The 18,258-nt window shown below is 51.9% G+C and overlaps 2 protein-coding genes across 2 annotated transcripts; one reads left to right on the top strand and one right to left on the bottom strand.

The window, feature by feature from the left end:
* CLPSL2 (colipase like 2) lies at positions 272-2,776 on the top strand. The gene is made up of 3 exons (XM_005696470.3): positions 272-413; positions 1,146-1,268; positions 2,617-2,776. Exons 1-3 carry the CDS (start codon positions 327-329, stop codon positions 2,710-2,712), a joined length of 306 nt encoding a protein of 101 aa, XP_005696527.1. The 5' UTR covers positions 272-326; the 3' UTR covers positions 2,713-2,776.
* On the bottom strand, positions 12,275-14,761 carry CLPS (colipase). Its single transcript, XM_005696258.3, has 3 exons — positions 14,567-14,761; positions 12,973-13,095; positions 12,275-12,553 (listed from the first exon to the last, which is right to left on the bottom strand). The coding sequence occupies exons 1-3, from the start codon at positions 14,648-14,650 to the stop codon at positions 12,422-12,424; spliced, it is 339 nt and encodes a 112-aa protein (XP_005696315.2). The 5' UTR covers positions 14,651-14,761; the 3' UTR covers positions 12,275-12,421.

Below are 18,258 nucleotides of genomic sequence, written 5' to 3'. Positions count from 1 at the left end.
TGGGCTGCCGTCTGTGGGGTTGCACAGAGTCAGACACGACTGACGCGACTTAGCAGCATTATACACGGAAGGCCCCAGGGCCCCGAAAATCCGATCATCTGGCCCAGAGTCTCATTCTTTTCCGCGGGCCGAAAGCTTCCTGGGAGCTAGAACGGGTTTCCGCGGGGTTTGGCCTCGGCTCCCGAGCGGCCCGTGACCATTAACTCCCTCACCCTCCGCCTCCAGCCCAGGGCGGCCGCGGGGGCACCGGTCACGAGGCCGCCAAGGGGTTTCTCCCCACCGCCCCTCGGCTTCGCGGAGCCGCTGCTCCTCTGCCTCCCAAGCCTATGGCCTTGGCCATCGCGCTCCTCCTCTCGGGGGTCCTGCTCCCCTGCTGGGGAGAGTTCGCGCTCTTTAAAAAGGGGTCTACAAAGGTGAGCCAAGAGACGTTTCAAACCTTCCGTTCTAGCCGAGGGCGGTGGCCGGGGCATCACTCTCCATCTAGAAGGAGCCAGTTGGGCTTGGAGAGAGAAGAGGGGGACGGGGCCGGGGTTGGGGGGAAGAAGGGAGGGGACCACCCCCTACTGGGGATTTCTTCTCAGGCTGGAAGCTTGGTGTGCTCCCAAAGGACTTGCTTCACCTCCCTAGTGGCTCTGGAGGTAAAAGAAAGTGGCCTTATAACCAGCAGCATCCTCCCCCTCCCCCGCCTAGCCCCCTCCCCCTCCCCCCTCTGGGACACTCAGTCCTGCCGCCCCGTCACGCCCTGCACGCCTGCCCTAGCGTCTGCCCCTCTCTGTGCCCTTCCAGGCACTCAGCTCTTTCCTCCTTTTCCTTCCTCCTCTTTCTCTCCACCCCATTCTCTGTCCCTTCCCCATCCCCCACTAAAGTGTGATGGGGAGTATTTGGTCCTTCCACACAGGTGAGCCTTTGCGACCCACAGAGGTGAGGGGGTCCCCAGGAAAGAAGCAGCAGCGGGGAAAGTCCTATCTTCCCCCTTCCTCTCCCCCGCTCCTCTGAGTGCAGTGCGGGGTGGGACGTGGGGGTGAACGTCTTTAGGACTTCTCTTTCTGGATCCGTGGGGCTTTGGCAGTGTCAGGGGACTCCCCCCACCCCCCCGCAACACACACACGGCCAGAGAGCTGGTGACTTAGGGGTTGTCCCCACAGGCGAACGGGGCTAGGTGCTCCCACCACTCTGAGTGTTTCAGTGACTGCTGTCTCGTCAACTTGGACTCCGGTGGCGCCTTCTGTGCCCCTCGGGCCAGAATAACCATGACGTGCTTGCCCCAGGTGAGACCCTGCCCCCGTGGGGCAGCCCCTGCTGGTGCGTAGGGTGGGGATGGTTCAAAAACCCCACATGGCTGCACCTGCTTTTTTTCACCCTTTGCTTGAAGCGTCCTTTCCCCCTTCTCTACCTGGCAAACTCCTGATCGTCCTGCAATGCACCTCCAGGCGCCTCCTCCAAGAACCCTTCCCTCCTTGGAACTCGCATACCCTCGGGACCCACACCCTCAGCACAGCATGTATCTCCCTGATCTGCCTGCCTTCTGTCTGCCGCCACCACTGGTCAGAGCTCTGCAAGAGCAGGATTAAAGCATATTCACTTTGGAACCCCCTACCCCCCCCCACGCTTAGTGCCTGCACATAGTAGTTGCTCAACAAACGTTTATTGCATGAATGAGTATCCCTACTCTAACATCACTGCCGCAGAGCAGGTGGGAAAAGACCTCCCAATCCATCCCTACCACGCTGCCGCAATGACTGAATTTCTTGAGAGGAGCTGCCCAGGCAGGTCGACGGTTTTGGGATTGGATTTGAATTTAAACCCTGCCTTTACCAACCCCTGTCTTTGTGACCTTAGACAGATAATTTCTGCTTGCTGAGCCTTAGTTTCCTCATCTGTAAAATGGGGCTAAGGTACCCACCCGACCAGCTTGTTGGGAAAAGTATGTGATCCTGGCAATGACGGTGCTCAGTGAAGCATGGTTGTTATCAGCTGGTGGAAATGCAGGGAGCAGAACGCACAGTATGTCTTGTTCTTGGTTGCCTTTTTTCTGGCCCTGGGCCCAAACCTTTCTAGGGAGGCTGGGCTCAGTCTCCATCTCTGTGTCTGGAGAACTGCCAGTGCTCAGGGAGACAGCCAGGTCCCTCCTGTGGCCTAACTCTACAGCTGAAGTAGCCAGAGGGTCTTTTCATTACGGGCACTTAATCTACTTTGTTTTGTTTAATTCCCTCAAGGACAAATGGGATTACTATTATTTCCTTTAAAAAAAAATTGTTTGACTGCACTAGGTCTAAAGATGCCGACATGGGGGAATCTTCAGTTCTGGCATGTGAACTCTTAGCTGCAGCATTTGGGATCTAGCTCCCTGACCAGGGATCTGGGCCCCTGCATTGGGAGCTCAGAGTCTTAGCCACCAGACCACCAGGGAAGTCCCTTAGTATTCCCATTTGACAGATGAGGGAACTAAGACAAAGAAGCTTGCCTGAGGTCACAATGTTATGAGCTGTAGAGCTGTCAGACCTCAAGTCTGTCTCACTCCATCACTTGGGCTCTTGCTTCTGCTCCCCAAGAAGTTTAAGCCTCCTTCTTCCCTGCTCCTTGGTGGCTTTTAACTCTCTCACCCATTTTCTGCAGACCAGGAGCGCCATCAACATCGTATGTCCCTGCCGAGCAGGCCTGAATTGCATACACAAGGACCCAGACTGTAGCCGTCGGTGCCGTTTGATTTAGAGGAGGACGCAGTCTGGTCACTAACACCCTCCTCCCGCCCCTCCTTGAGGGGCCTCATCTTGCTCAAAAGACATTAAAGTCACTTCTGGCTCTGGTCTCTGTCTGTGCTTCCTGGGAGAGGGAACCGGATAGGGATTGTTCTGAAAGAAGAGACATGATAGAGCTTCCCATGGTTTGGCCCTGTCTGGAAGCCTGGTGGTCTCAGGGGGAAACTGTGGGAAGGGAGTGGTCTTGTGGGGGTATAGTTGCTGGGGGAGGGAAAAGGGATGGATTGGCATTCGGGGATTAGTAGATGCAAACTTGGAGAAGGCAATGGCACCCCACTCCAGTACTCTTGCCTGGAAAATCCCATGGACGGAGGAGCCTGGAAGGCTGTAGTCCATGGGGTCACGAAGAGTCTGACATGACTGAGCGACTTCACTTTCACTTTTCACTTTCATGCATTGGAGAAGGAAATGGCAGCCCACTCCAGTGTTCTTGCCTGGAGAATCCCAGGGACGGGGGAGCCTGGTGGGCTGCCGTCTATGGGGTTGCACAGAGTCAGCCACGACTAAAGCGACTTAGCAGCAGCAGCAGCAGATGCAAACTATTATGTATAAAATGAATAAGCAACAAGGTCCTACTGCATAGCTCAGGGAACCCTATCCTGTGATAAACCATAACGGAAAAGAATATGAAAAAAGAATGTATATGATATATAGCTGCATCACTTTGCTGTGCAGCAGAAATTAACACAGCATGGTACATCAACTATACTTCAATCAAATAAATGTTTAAAAATAAAAAAACTGAGGCTCACAGAGCTACATGACTTACCCAAGTCTCACCATGGTGTATTTTCTGCTGCAAGTATCCAAAAAATAAAACAATTGCTACTGGTCTGGATGCTGAGGGAATTCGCTGGTGGTCAGAACTGCAAGGGCAGTAGCAGGTTGGCCTCGGGTCTGGTTGAATTCGGTAGCTCCCTGGCCCTCTGGCTGGATTCCTTCCCAGGAGCTGTAAAAGTTCCAGGTGTCACATAATAATAACAGTTAAGATTTATCAAGCACTTACTGTGTTCCACACACTGTGCAATGTGTTTTCTTATCTGTATCAACTCATCTTATTGTCGCAACAAAGTTATAGTCGGTACTATAATAATTATCCCTAGTTTAAGAATAGGCCGTTGAGGCTCAGAGTATCCTTCTTAAAGTTTCCGAGTAGGGGTGGGGCTGGGGTTGGACCCCAGGCTGTCTTGCTCCACAGGGCAGGGTCTTAACCACAAATCCACCTCACATATGGAGAAATCAGGCTCACCAGGGAAAGGAAACATCTGTGTCACAATTCTCAGCAAACATCCTAAGACTGATTCTAGTTGGATTCGTCTGCTTAGTCGGCATACTCAACCCTGACCCACTCTCCTGAGTCAGACTGGAACGCTGAGTCTCTACCTCAACCCCAGTTCAGTCTGCCTCGGGGTCGCCTTGCCCTGGACCCACTCACCACTCCTCATTTGACATAAACACACTGTAATTCAGAGATCCTTTGCATCACCCCGAGATCATAAATGTCTTTTTCTCCTACCTCATTATATCTCAATCATTCCCCTCATGTCACCAAAATATTTTTTAAAACAGCAATGACTTGCTACTATGTATAAAATAGATAACTAAGGAGGACCTACTGTATAGCACAAGGAACTCTACTCAATGCTCTGTGGTGACCTCAATAGGAAGGAAATTCAAAAAAGAGGTGATATATAGATACATATAGCTGATTCACTTTGCAGCATAGTAGAATCTAACACAACATTGTAAAGCAACTATTCTCCAATAAAAATTAAAAAACAAAAACCGCAGTAGTGACTGCCTAATTTTATTTTATATGTGGACCATATCTGCTTAACTATTTCCCTATGAGTAGACAATAAGATCATTTCCAAGTCCAAACCATCTGTGTTCTGTAGGACACAAATTTATGGCTGCAAAAGCAAAATCCTGTTCTAATGATGGCTTCAGCAAGGTGGATGCTTTGCCTCTCACCTGGAGGTTAGGGGGAGGCTGGCTGAGGCTCTGCTGGGAGAGGTCATGCGCCCCCACCTCCTTCCACCTTCTTGCTCAGTCATCTGCTGCTCTGTTTCCTTCCATTTTTCCCCTTAATTTTTTACAACACGACACACATAGCAACGTCATATTGATATAGCACCTTGGCATAAGAGTAGAAGGGTCTTGGGGCCCTAAAGAGGCTCTCCTGAGGGCAGAAGGCACCCACATCTCCAGACACACTAGTTGGGATGCTCTGCCTCAAATTGTTTCTTTCCTTCTATAGTCAGAGATAGTGCATCACCATACCTGCTGGGTCCCCCTTCCAGTTAGACTAAAGGGGGGGAGGGGCAGCAGGCAACTCACCCTTCCTAAAAAGGCAGCAGGAATTACTTTCACTTACAACCCTCTAGGCAAAAGTTGGTGAGCCACTAGTTCACCTAGTTCACCTAGTGGCTCAGATGGTAAAGAATCTGCCTGCAGTGTGGGAGACCTGGGTTCGATCTCTGGGTCAGGAAGATGCCCTGGAGAAGGAAATGGCAATCCACTCCAGTATTCTTCCCTGGAAAACTCCATGGACAGAGGAGCCTGGATGACTACAGTCCATGGAGTCATAAAGAAACAGACAAGACTGAGCGACTAACACATTCACTTTCAGGCAAAAGTTAGTCACACGGCTGCAGCTAGCTGCAAGGGAGGCTGGGAAATGTAGTTTTCATCTGGACATCCATGTGCCCAGCTAAAGCTTGCGGGGTTCTGTTATTAAAGGACAAAAGGAGAATGTATAGTGGGAGCAATTTGCTGTCACAAAACCCTTTATTATTATTTTAATAAGCCAGGAGAACTTGGCTCCCAGGACCCAGAGCTAATGACTGCTGCTGCTGCTGCTAAGTCGCTTCAGTCATGTCCGACTCTGTGCGACCCCATAGACGGCAGCCCATCAGGCTCCGCCATCCCTGGGATTCTCCAGGCAAGAATACTGGAGTGGGTTGTCATTTCCTTCTCCAATGCATGAAAGTGAAAAAGTGAAAGTGAAGTCACTCAGTCACGACCCCATGGACTGCAGCCCACCAGGCTCCTCCATCCATGGTATTCTCCAGACAAGAGCACTGGAGTGGGGTGCCATTGCCTTAGGCAGCTCTAATCAGGTTGTTTTGTTGTTGATTTGCAGTTCTTCAGATATTTTGGATAGTCACTCCTTATTGGGCATATCATTTGCAAATGTCTTCTCCCATTTTCAGTATGTTGTCTTTTCATTTTTTTCGATGTTTTCCTTTGCTGTGCATAAGTTTTTATCTGCTATAGTCCCATTTGTTTATTTTTGCTTTTGTTTCCCTTGCCTGAAGAGTCACAACTATTAATAGAAAGATACTGCAAAGACCAGTGCAAACACTTGTCTATGTTTTCTTCTAGAATTTTATGGTTTCAGGTAGGAAGACTTCTTTGGGGGAGGGGCATGCTGCATGGCTTGCAGGATCTTAGTTTCCTGACCAGGAAAGGAACTCATGCCCCTTACAAGGGAAGCATGGAGTCCTAACTGATAGATGGGTAGGGAAGTCCCAAGGAAGACTCCATTTTTGATTGGCCAATGATATCTTTTGAGCCTTCGCACCCCTTTTGCCCCACATCTAGGCCAGCCGATAACAGCCCCCCTCCCTCCCTTGGTGCTGGTGGGAGATGCAAACTACACAAACCCAAGCCTGCCTGGGGGACCCGCACCCTGGCCCCGTCTCCCAGCTGCAGTGAAAGTCAAAGCCACCCAGCCTTCCGTCTCTGCCACTCAGACCCCTGTGCACCTGGCCTGCTGCCCCCGGAAAGGTCCATTATTTGAGTGGTAAGCCTTTTCATGCTGTTTTGATATATGTGGCATCATCCATTCCAACATCCAAATCAGTTCTGGGTGGGGGTTGATTTCATCCTCCAAGAGGCACCCAGAGAACCTGGATCTCTCAATTGCTTTTCAGAAACTATGACTTCAGGTTCTGCTGTTCTCGTTCCCTTCCACGGCTGGGTGACCAGAGGACGCTCTGTGGCTGGGAGAGGCCTGAATGGCTAAGTCACCACATGGGGGATGGTGGCCCTGGAGAATGTCCTGATTCACAGCTGAGTTTGCACAAACAAGAAACCCACTTGTGTTGTATTAAGCCTCTATGCCTCCTGGGTGGTCTGTTTCCGCAGCATTTCCTTTCCTGCCACGATTATTGTGTGTTAGAGCGTCTCTTGCCCATCTGCCCGCAGCATTACCACCTGTTTCCACTCTCAAGACTCAGGCACTCTGTTCTGATTATCCGCCGCCAGACCCACTCCCAGCTCGTGTGTTCTGAGCTTGTAATCCTGTGCTTACCGAGAAGGCCTACAGAAATGTGTTCAGGTGACCACACTTTCCCAGGAGAGGGAGTTACTGACATTCTCATTGATGGTCTCTGGAGGAAGGGAGTGGAAAGATAAAAACCAGAGTCTAATCTTCTGTTATTTGATAGCTTTGTGACTTTGGGAGGTTTGGCAACTTCTCTGGGCCTTAGTCACCTCATCTGTGAAACAGATATTCAAATAACAAATGTTATTTGTTAACAATAATATTCAATCAGATAGGATGAGAGAGTCTTTTGAAATCGTTCTGAGACCTTCTAACTGTATAGATAATGACAACAGCTTCTATTGATTGGGTGCCTACTCTATGCATAGTACAATACCTGCTATTTAAGCATTGTGTTGTTCCTGTGATGTACTGTTATTATGTCCTGTTTTGCAGATGGGGAAACTGAGGTTCAAAGAGGTTAAGAAGTCTGCCAAAAGCACACAGCCAGTAGATAGCAGAGCTATCTGAATCCAGATCTATCTTGCTGGTGCAGAGCCCGAGCGCATGGACTGGCTACTCTGCCAGCAGCAAGACAAGCACAGCCAACGGTCCAGGAAGCAGCAGCGGCTCCTGGGGAACATCTGCTTCATCCCCACTGCTTGGTCCTCTGTCCCTTTGGTCTGGGAGCTGGCACTGTTGGCCTCTCCCTCTCAAGCCCAGGACTGGGCATTCATACCTCATTACTACCCACCAGGCCTCAGTCACGTGGAAGATGCAGGGTTTTTAGCTGGAACATAGAGGCGGCTGTTCCTGGTCCTCCACTTCCTCCTCTCCTTTTTCTTCCTCCTCACCAGGGAGGAAATCAAAAGTTTGGGAGGGAACCTAGAGGGTACACTGTCTACCACTATCCTAAGACTCTGTTTGGGAAGGGTGGGTGGACCCAGAGGCTTATGTGGGTGAAAGCCGGAAGCTGGGGGGCAGCAGGGAGTGCTGGGTGTTTGAGGGGACAAAGAAAGCTCATCTGGATCATGGGAGCCCTGATGGGGCACCGCTGATGGCCTTGCAGCGGTGAACTCAAGAGAGCACTCCTTCCCAAGCTCGCGCACGTCTGGTAAGAGACACAGACGTTGGTCTCCCCTCACGTTTTATTGAGCACTTAGTGCATATAAAGGATTTTGCTAGGTGCTAGCGATAGGTCTGTGAACAAGACACCAAAATCCTTGCCCTGGGAGAGCTGACATTCTATTGTAGGGGGTAAATAAGTAAAATATTAATATATTCCACATGATCAACATCTGAGGACAAAAAAAAAAAAAAGGAAGGGGCTCCAGGAGTTGTGCTGTGAGGAGAGGGTATTCAGGGAAGACCTTACGAACCATGGGAAATTTAAGCAAAGATCCAAAGGGAGTGAATGAGGATTAGTCACTCAGTCGTGTCCGACTCTGCGACTCCATGGACTGTAGCCTGCCAGGCTCCTTTGTCTTTGGGGTTCTCCAGGCAAGAATACTGGAGTGGGTCGCCATTTCCTTCTCCAGGGGAATCTTCCCAACCCAGGGATTGAACCCACATGGCAGGCAAATTCTTTACCATCTGAGCCACCAGGCCTTTCCTAAAGGGAGCCAGGCAGGCAGAAGGACTTGCCCAGGTGGAGGAACAGCCAGGGCAGAAGTCTGGAGGAGGGAGCTTGCCTGGCATATTCAGGAACAGCAAAGAGGAGTGAGAGAGAATGGAAATGTCAGGAGAGGAGGTTAGAGAGGTCGAAGGAGCCTTACAGTATTCTCCTTCATTCAGCAGTTCTGCCCTCAGCACCTGCTGTGTGTGAGGACTTAAGAAACAGAACTGTGATCCTGAGTGCAAAAATCACTGCCCTCCTTCAGTTGAGGGGGGATAGAAAAACTTAAAAACAGGATAAAGAAGATAAATTCAGAGAGTCGTGTATGTTGTGAACACAGCAAACCCAGGTGACAGGCCTGCCCCGGCTGGGTGTCAGGGAGGCGGCCAGACAGGGCTCCCGGGGCGGGGCACACAGAGCAGGGCAGGCAGTTGTTGGTTTTGTTCCCAGCTGGAGCCCCAGGGCCTGCACACAGTAGGCGCTCAGTATTTGCTCCTTGAAAGACTACTGACATTGTCGGACAGAGGGCTAATGGATGGCAGTGATAATGTCATAAGCCCCAGCCCTGGGGACTGTTGACGTGTGAGCGTGTGCACGTCTGGGGGGTGCAGGTGACATTTTGTGCGGCAGGCAGGTGGGTCTGGCCCACTCTCCTGTTGCACCAGGGGAGAAGTCACCTATTGGGGGACCCTGTGGGCAAACCTTCCGAAACTGCTTAGTCCTCTCTAGGCACAAGTCAGGCCCCACAGACAGCTTGTGTGCCCCGAACCCCATCCACACAGATGCCCCTGGGGCCTGAGAGACTGCCCAGCCTGGCAGGTGGGGAGGGGGCGGTGTGGGAGAAGGAGGCAGGCCAGGCCATCTCCCTGCACGGCACGGGGGAGATTTGCTTCCAGAAGAAGAGGTGCAAGAGCAGGTGCTGCCGCTGGTCTGCTGGGAACTGTGAGTTGTACTGCACCGTAAGGGGGTCCGAGGGCAGGATGTGTACCCAGGGGTGGGTGTCGGGGCCTCAGGGGAGCTGAGGGGGAGAGACCCACGGGAGGTGGAACTGGAGCGCACCCAGGAGCCAGGGGAAGGAGGGAGGGGTAGGTGGGCGGAAGTGATCCGGGAATCCTCTGCTGGGGGAGTCTTTGGACAGAATCCTGGATGGTGGGGCAGGGATGGGGTGCGGCGATGTTTGTTTTTCTAACATGGGTTCCGGTTCTCCGGGGGTCTTCTCAGCAGACTCTGAAGTAGCACGGTCAATGGCACAGTTTAGGTCTGGCCCTAATCCTGGTCTACCTCGGCCTTCACCTCCCTCATCCCAAGCCCCAGGAGTTCTGCTGTGGCTTCCTGGGAGGAAGTGGGCTGAGAGAGGAACTGAGTGTGCTGGAGAGGGGAGTTGATTGACCCATGAGAAGATTTAAGGAGAGGAGAGGGGGCCCCCTCTGTGTTCATCCACTTAGGACTGGCAGGTGGGATAACAGGGGAAAGGCAATGCCAGGGGCGGAGTGAGGAGGGCACTGTGCAAACCTAGAGGTCAGCCTGGAGGAGGTGACCAGAGGCACAGACTCAGAGCAGCTGAGAGAGAAAGTCCTTTATGCCCAGGCTCCTCTGTGGTGCACAAGTCGAGGGCCCCCGAGCTGGATTGTGGTGAAGGTGGGGGGCTGCCCCCAGAGCAGCCCTCAAGGCCGAGGTCAAAGTGTCGCCTTTCCCTGGCATTCCTCAGCCTGGATATCAGGTATTCCTGCCAGCTGGACCTGACTTGTGTATTTCCAAAGAATCAGAAATAGTTTAAAGTCATCTACAGCCATTGTAAGAAAACTGAAAAAAAGAAGCCAGCTAAGAAAGCTTTCTTCTAATGATTGCTCTTTGTTGCCTCCTCCCACTTCTCCACCTACTCCTGTGCCGCCCAGAACTGTGTGTTCCTTTCCCTGGTTCCCAGAGCCTCCCCCAAGGGGGAGGGGCAAGGAGGGAGAGATGATGCACTATTACTGAGATAAAAAGCTTGCAGTGTGTGCTGGCAGCCATTGCCCCCCTCCTTGCTAAACTCCAACATTGTTTGGGCAGGCCACATGCCCAGCCCTGGAGCAGGATTGTAAGTAGCCTAAGCCAGTTGCGGCAATCCCATTCTCTTCGCCCAAGACTTGCTTTTCCAGCCTCCCTTGCAGCTAGCGGTGGTCAGGTGACCCAGCTGTAGCTGTGTAGATATGGAGACGTCAGCCTGGAAATATTAGGGGAAGATAAGAAGGTACCCTGGGAGAGGCACTCTGTCCTTACCCCCTCCCCCACCCAGCCTCTGTCCCCAGGGTTTCTAACTTAGCAGATGGTGAGAGGATCTGATGTTAGGAGCCCCTGTGAAGGAATTTGCTGAGAGGAGCTGGCACCCAAACACAAGCCAACACTTCCATCTCCAGACTTCTTCATGCCTGAGAAATATATGCCCCCTTTGTTTGTGCCATAATTACTTGGGCTTTTGTTATTCACAGCTGAATCCAGACTTATCTCATAAACCTAATGGTTACTCTTGAGGATTCATTATCCCAGAACTACAGAATCCCGGGGTGGGCAGAGCACCTGTTTCATTCAGCTCACCCTCCCCCGTTTATGTGAATCTCCTCTCCAGCATCATCACTGAGGGTCACTGACATTCCACTTGCACATCTGAGTGCCTAGCATCCCAAGACTCTCTAAGGAAGCCCAGGTTTGATGGCTTCAGTGGGTATAAGGTTTTTATATTAAGTCAAAACTAAATTCCTTTTGAAAGTGAAAGTGATAGTCACTCAGTCGTGCCCGACTCTTTGCGACCCCACGGACTGTGGCCCACCAGGCTCCTCTGTCCATGGGATTCTCCAGGCAAGAACACTGGAGTAGGTTGCCATTCCCTTCTCCAGGGGATCTTCCTGACCAAGGGATTGAACCCCGGTCTCCTGCATTTGCAGGCAGATTCTTTATTGTCTGAGCCACCAGGGAAGCCCTTTCCTTTTAATTCCACCCATTTGTCTTAGTGTGAGTAACTGGGAAAGAACAGGAAATTGTAGAAAGGGTTGGGGGTGGAGTTGGATGGATTTAGTGCCAACTTTTTCTAATTACATAACATTGAGCAAGTTACTTAACAACTCTGAACCTTAGTTTCTTTTATCTATAAAGTGGAGACAATGAGTTCTCCTTCCCATCCAAGGCCATCGTGAGAATTCGCTGGCCACAGTGTAAGCCCGCAGCAATTGTTCGTGATCTGAGTCTTTTTAACACAGATTGTGTCAGCTAGCTGTCACCTCTGAGAGTTTGGCCCAGGAAAGGAGTGAGAGACCAGGAGAAGGGACTGGTAAGTTTTGATGCAGGGCAAAGAATATGGGCCATTATAACTCCCCAACAGAGATGTGTGTGTGTGCGCGCGCGTGTGTGTGCGCACGCGTGTCTGCCTGCCTGAGAACTTGGGGAGCAAGGAGGGCCTCCCAGGGAGCTGCAATGCTCCTCAGAAATAGAGAGGTTCCCAGCCTGACTGGGCTTGTTTCACAACCTTGTCTCTAGCCTGTCAGCCTCGTTCTGTCTGGCTCCCCCCCCGACCCATTCCTCCTTTTCAGATGACACCTGCCTGATGTGCAAGAAGCTTGATGAAACAGCAAGGAAGACGCTGACTCAGCAAGAGTATCCAGGTGATTGGAGAAGGTTTGCAAGAGGGGATTTAATTGCCAAGAACCCAGTTAGAAGGTGGAGGTGTCTGTCGAGGCGGTGGCTGGCCAGGGGCGGGTCCTGGTGGAGGAGCGTCCTGGGGTGTGCTGGCCTGGGTGAGCTCGCTTACTCTGTGGCACGTCCGAGATCAAGGCAGACGCCGAAGTTGGTGTTGGTGATGGAGCCCACGATGGTCTTGTCACCGTTGCAGGTCAGGCCCCGCTCACAGGGACACTTGTAGTAAACCCCATAGAGCGTCTGCAGAGACAGAGCGGCTGTGGGGCCACCTGCCCCAGATGGCGCTTCTCCTTCATGCCTCCTCGGGGGGTGCGGGGGCTGCGGCGGGCCTGGAGGACCTGGGTCCTGCTCTCCACTGTGTGGCTCACTTGCTCTTACTAACTTGATCTCTCTGAGGAGCCTCTGTTTACCCATCCATGAAATAGGGACAACACCTCGCTGCCCCGCCCATGTCACCGGTCAGATGTGAGGCTCAAGAGAGTGGATGGGATGGGAAAGGGCTTTGAAGTGTGCTGACCTCCCTTCACCTTCAGCATTCGGTGTCCGGACTGACCCTCTTCCCTGAGCCCACACCCAAGCCTCGAGGGCCCTCCCCCCACTGAGCTGTACCCCCGCAGCTGTCTCCTCCGCCCCCCGACACCCTGCCCCCCGGCACTCACAAAGGCGGAGCACTCGCTGTTCTCGCTGGCCTTGGGTGCGCAGCGGGCCAGGCTCAGGCCGTCCTCCCGGTGGCAGCACTTGCTGTTGCACTGGGCACTGTTCAGGCAGAGCTCGCCCTCATCCTGCCAGGGGGCAGCCGGTCAGCCCAGCCTCCTCCCTTTGGTCCCCTGTCCATATAGACCCACAACTCACCACCCACTACTGCCAACAGGGCTTCACACCATGGTGAGCTGGTATGAAGGAATCCAACCCCTGGGGCTGGAGGCCTCTGCCCACCCCGACCCCTTGACCCACTCGCATGAGATGCAGGCAGTGTGGCATCGTGGAAGTAGCCCTGGGTGGGGACAGGGCGCCCAACTCCTCGGACCGGCTGCGCTACCAGCTCCCTGGGTGAACCCTGGGCCCATCGCTGCCCCCTCTATGCCTCAGCGTTCCCATCTGGAATGGTCGCCTGTGGCCCCCAAACGGGGTCTCCAAATCTCTCTGGGTCTCCCAGTCCTTCGAGGAGCCTGTGAAAGTTGAGGACCATCTCCCGGGAAACTCCTCCCTCCACAGACTCTTACAGGTAATCGCAGGGGCATCCCGGCCCCTCTGAACCCATGTCTGGCCCTGAGTTAAGAACCTGCAAACTGGGTTCCTAATCCAAAGGGCTCTTGCAGTGCCCTCTTGTGGAAAGGCCACGTGGACAGTGGGGAGAGCCTGGATCTGGAGCCTGCCAGCTGGTTGCCAGTCCCTGATCAAGGCTTTCCAGCTGTGTGACCTCAGGCAGGAGACTTAACCTTCCTCTGACAGCTTTCCACGTGAAGACGGGATTGATCATAACAGTACCTATCTCACGTGGCTCTTTGTGTGTGTGTGTATGCGCATGTGTGCACATGCACACACTGTGTTGCTTCCGTCGTGTCTGACTCTTTGCAACCCCTCTGGACTATAGCCCACCAGGCTCCTGTGTCCTTGGAATTCTCCAGGCAAGGATACTGGAGTGGGTTGCCATGCCCTCTTCCAGGGGATCTTCCCGACCCAGGGATCGAAACTGCGTCTCATACATCTCCTGCACTGGCACCACCGGGGAAACCCCACGTGGTTCTTACAAGGACTAAATAAGTAAGCAATCCTGAGGCATTTAGAGCTGGGCTGGTCAGTGTAGGTCAGAAGCCAGAATCACTGGGAAGCTTTTGAAACTACTGGATCTTCTGAGTCAGGGCTTCCGGGATGAGAGCCCAACACTCTGGATTTTTCTTTTTTCTTGCCTCACTTCACGGCTTGTGGGATCTTAGTTCCCCAACCAGGGATTGAACCTGTGCCCCCGGGAGTGAAAATGCAGAGTCCTAACCACTGGACCTCCAGGGTTCCGCTCTGGATTTTTATCAAGTTCCCTCAGCCGGTTGAACCATGCTCTGAGCATGCTCCACGCTGATCAGCCTTCTCTGCGGCCCTGGGGAAGGGGCAAGGGCGACAGGGGGTGGGCAGTCAAGGAACAGATGTTTTACCTCCCAGCTCTTAGGCAGCTGACCCACCAGGGGTCAAAAAGCCAAGCTTAAAAAATATCCCGCATGGGGGCCCAGATGCCTCCTGCCTGGAAGAGCCTCTTACCAGGTTGATTATGATTCCCCGGGGGTCGGGAACCGCATAGGCTACCGTGAGGGCAACGAGCAGAAGGACAAGGACCTTTTCCATGATGAGCGGGCACAGCTGGTGTAGGTCGCAGCCGGCAGGTCAGGTCAGGTGGCAAAAGACGGAGCCAGAGGGGGTGGTGGGGCTATAAAAGAGGCCTCATGCACATGTGACCCGCCTTCCCAGTCCCACAGGGCCTGCCGTGGGCAGAGGCCCAGCTGTGGCCTGCCTGCTGGGGTGGGGTCCTGATAAGCTACTGGGTGCCACCTGGCACCCGTACCTTTTGTGTGAGTGTGTGTGTGTGTGTGTGTGTGTGTGTGTGTGTGTGTTGGGGGTGGTGTGACGTGGCCGCCTGGCTAAGAGAGGGGACCCAGGGGCACCTTTGCCTGTAGGAGTTATTAGCTGGGCAAGTTACCAGTTCTGTTTCAGTCTCCTTATCTGTCAACTGGTAAGAGTTGTGAGCGTTAAGTGATTTAACATGTTATACACCAACTACCTATAGCCTGGAACAGGGCTCCGCACATGAGCAGCGCATGTTAGCTGCAGCACCTGCTCACTGCTGTTATTCACCTCGGGTGCCTTGAGCTCCCTGGCAGGGGTGGGACTCGGGTGAGGCAACAGAGATACCTGGAGTGTGAGCACCTCCTTTAACTTTTCTACCTAGACCCCTCTCTTGCCTCACCGAGTCTGGGTCCTACTTTTGACCCCACCCAAACCCAGGTATGTGGCAGTATCGGGCTCAGGGGAGGAGGGGTCTCAGGCCCCCCTGGGCTTTTCCGGCAGGCCCAGGAGCCTGGGGCTGGCCGGCTCTGTGGCCGCTGGCAGGGGGGTTCCGCCTCGCTCTGGGCGTCTTGCCCTGGGTGTCCCACCCCCCAACCCGCCCACTGGGGGACGCCTGCAGGAAGATTCCGGGACTCTCAGGAGGTCCTTCTCCAACAACTCTCTCCCGCTTCCTGTCCACTGCACTTAATATCTGCAGCCAGCATCAAAGACTCGCCCCTTTCGATAAAGCTTCCATCCACTCTTCTGCTCGCCCTGTCCCCTACCCAAGGCCACGTGTGTGCCTGAGCAGTTGTTAGTCCTGGCTGAGGATGAAAAGGTCCCTTTGGCCTCTGCTGGCCCGGGGTGAAGGCTGGGAAGGGCACAGCTGCCTGAGTGTGCTCAGGTGTGGGACGGAGCGGCTTTCCCTGGAGGGCTGGCCATTGTGGCAGAGTACCCCTCCCCCACCCCAGGAAGTGGAAGACAGCCAACTTGGGGAGGCCCCCAACTGGGTTGCCTTTATCCAGACAGACTTGACTTCAAAACTCACCATAACTAGCTGCACAAACTTGGACGGGTTATTTAAATTTGTAATCTCTGTGAACCTGTTTTCTTATCGAGGCAAAGAGGTCAATGGCTCTTAGGAAGGTCAGGATTGAATAAGACAGTGTATGTGAAACCCCACGGAAGTGCCTGACACATGGGGGCTGTTCAGGCAACATAGCGACCTTTCACCCTTATAGCACTGAGGGTGGCCTAGAGAGGAGCAGCTGAAGGAACCAGCCAGGACATCCTCAAAATGAGAGAAGCCCACCCAATTCCAGAGACCTGGAAATGCCATTGATGAAAGACTGTCTTCTCTTTTTTTTATATGGGGCTTAGTGTTTTCAACCACTTTTCCCCATGAGCTTATCCTGGCCCTTCCCCACCACACTGTTCCTTCTCCCAAGTCAAGATGAGGAGGCTGGGGAAGGAACTGGAACCAAAGAGCTCTTTCTATCAAAATGCATCAGTCCTAGTATTGCCAGCAGGTCATGGCTACCTTTCCAGAGGTGAAAGAATGCAGATTTTTCCATTCCAAACAAAGAATATAGCAAGAAGAACTTTGATAATGTTTGTGTGCTTCCAAAATACAAGCAAGAAGTAGTTAAGGACTTTTTTGTACCCAAACCTCATATGGTCTAACCACCCCTTCCCCAATCTAAAGAGTGTTTTGCTTTGGCTTTTCCCCCCTCTCAAAAAAGAATCGATTTTTGATTCCCACATGTGATCATATGTGTTTCTCTCACATACGTAATGCTGAATGAGGGACTTCCCTGTGGTCCAGTGGCTAAGACTCTGCCCTCCCAATGTAGGGGCCTCGTGTTCAATCCCTGCTCAGGGAACTAGATCCCACATGCCACAGCTAAAAGATTCCACATGCTGCAACTAAGACCCAGCATAGCCAGATAAATAAATCAGTTTTAAAAAAGGAATCCCCCATAATACTGAATGAGAAAACCTGTGGACAAAAGAACACAGATGGTTTGATTCCATCTACATGAGATGGCTGTCTCACCGGAAACTCAGAAAGCAGGAGAGCTTTCTCTCAAAGGCTGATCAGGCCAAACAGAAGGTGTCTGCTAGTCCTGAACACGGAGAAGGCAATGGCACCCCACTCCAGTACTCTTGCCTGGAAAATCCCATGGACGGAGGAGCCTGGTAGGCTACAATCTATGGGGTTGCAAAGAGTCGGACACGACTGAGCAACTTCACCTCACCTCAAATGTAAACTGGAGAAGGAAACAGCAACCCACTCTAGTATTCTTGTCTGGAAAATCCCATGAACAGAGGAACCTCACAGGCTGTATAGTTTATGGGGTCGCAAAAAGTTGAACACGACTGAGCACAAATGTATATACATTATTATCCAACTGTATAAAGCACTATGTCCAGAAGGAGGGGAATACACCAAAATGTTAACACAGATAATAATAAAAAACATTTTTGAGCATTTTTATATGTGAGGCCCTGGGTTAAACATTTTCCATATGTTATTTTACCTAACTGGTATGTGATAGATACTATTATCATACTCATCTTATAGATGAATAAACTGAGGCTCAGGAAGCTAAACCCTGAGTTAACAAGTTCAAGTTCTGTTCAGTCACTCAGTTGCGTCTGACTCTTTGCGACCCATGGACTGCAGCATGCCAGGCTTCCTTGTCCATCACCTGAGCTTGCTCAAGCTCATGTCCATCGAGCCAGTGATGCCATACAACCACCTCATCCTCTGTCGTCCCCTTCTCACACCTTCAATCTTTCCCAGCATCAGGGTCTTTTCCAATGAGTCAGCCCTTCACATCACATGGCCAAAGTATTGGAGTTTCAGCTTCAGCATCACTCCTTCCAATGAATATTCAGGCCTGAAATCCTTTAGGATTGACTGGTTTAATCTCCTTACAGTCCAAGGGACTGTCAAGAATCTTTTCCAATATCACAGTTCAAAAGCATCAGTTCTTCACCACTCAGCTTTCTTTGAGGTCAAACTCTCACATCCATACATGACTACTGGAAAAACCATAGCTTTGACTAGACGGACCTTTGTCAGCAAAGTAACATCTCTGCTTTTTAATATTCTGTCTAGGTTGGTCATCGCTTTTCTTCTAAGAAGCAAGTGTCTTTTAATTTAATGGCTGCAATTACCATCTTCAGTGATCTTGGAGCCCCCAAAATAAAGTGTGTCACTGTTTCCATTGTTTCCCCATCTATTTGCATGAAGTGATGGGTCTGGATACCATGATCTTCGTTTTTTGAATGTTGAGTTTTAAGTCAGATGTTTCGCTCTCCTCTTTCACCTGCATGAAGAGCCTCTTTTGTTCTTCTTTGATTTCTGCCATAAGGGTGGTATCATCTGTGTATCTGAGGTTGTT

Source organism: Capra hircus, chromosome 23 (assembly GCF_001704415.2).
Source record: "Capra hircus breed San Clemente chromosome 23, ASM170441v1, whole genome shotgun sequence".
NCBI classification, from domain to species: domain Eukaryota; kingdom Metazoa; phylum Chordata; class Mammalia; order Artiodactyla; family Bovidae; genus Capra; species Capra hircus.
This window is presented reverse-complemented; position numbering and strand designations above follow the sequence as displayed.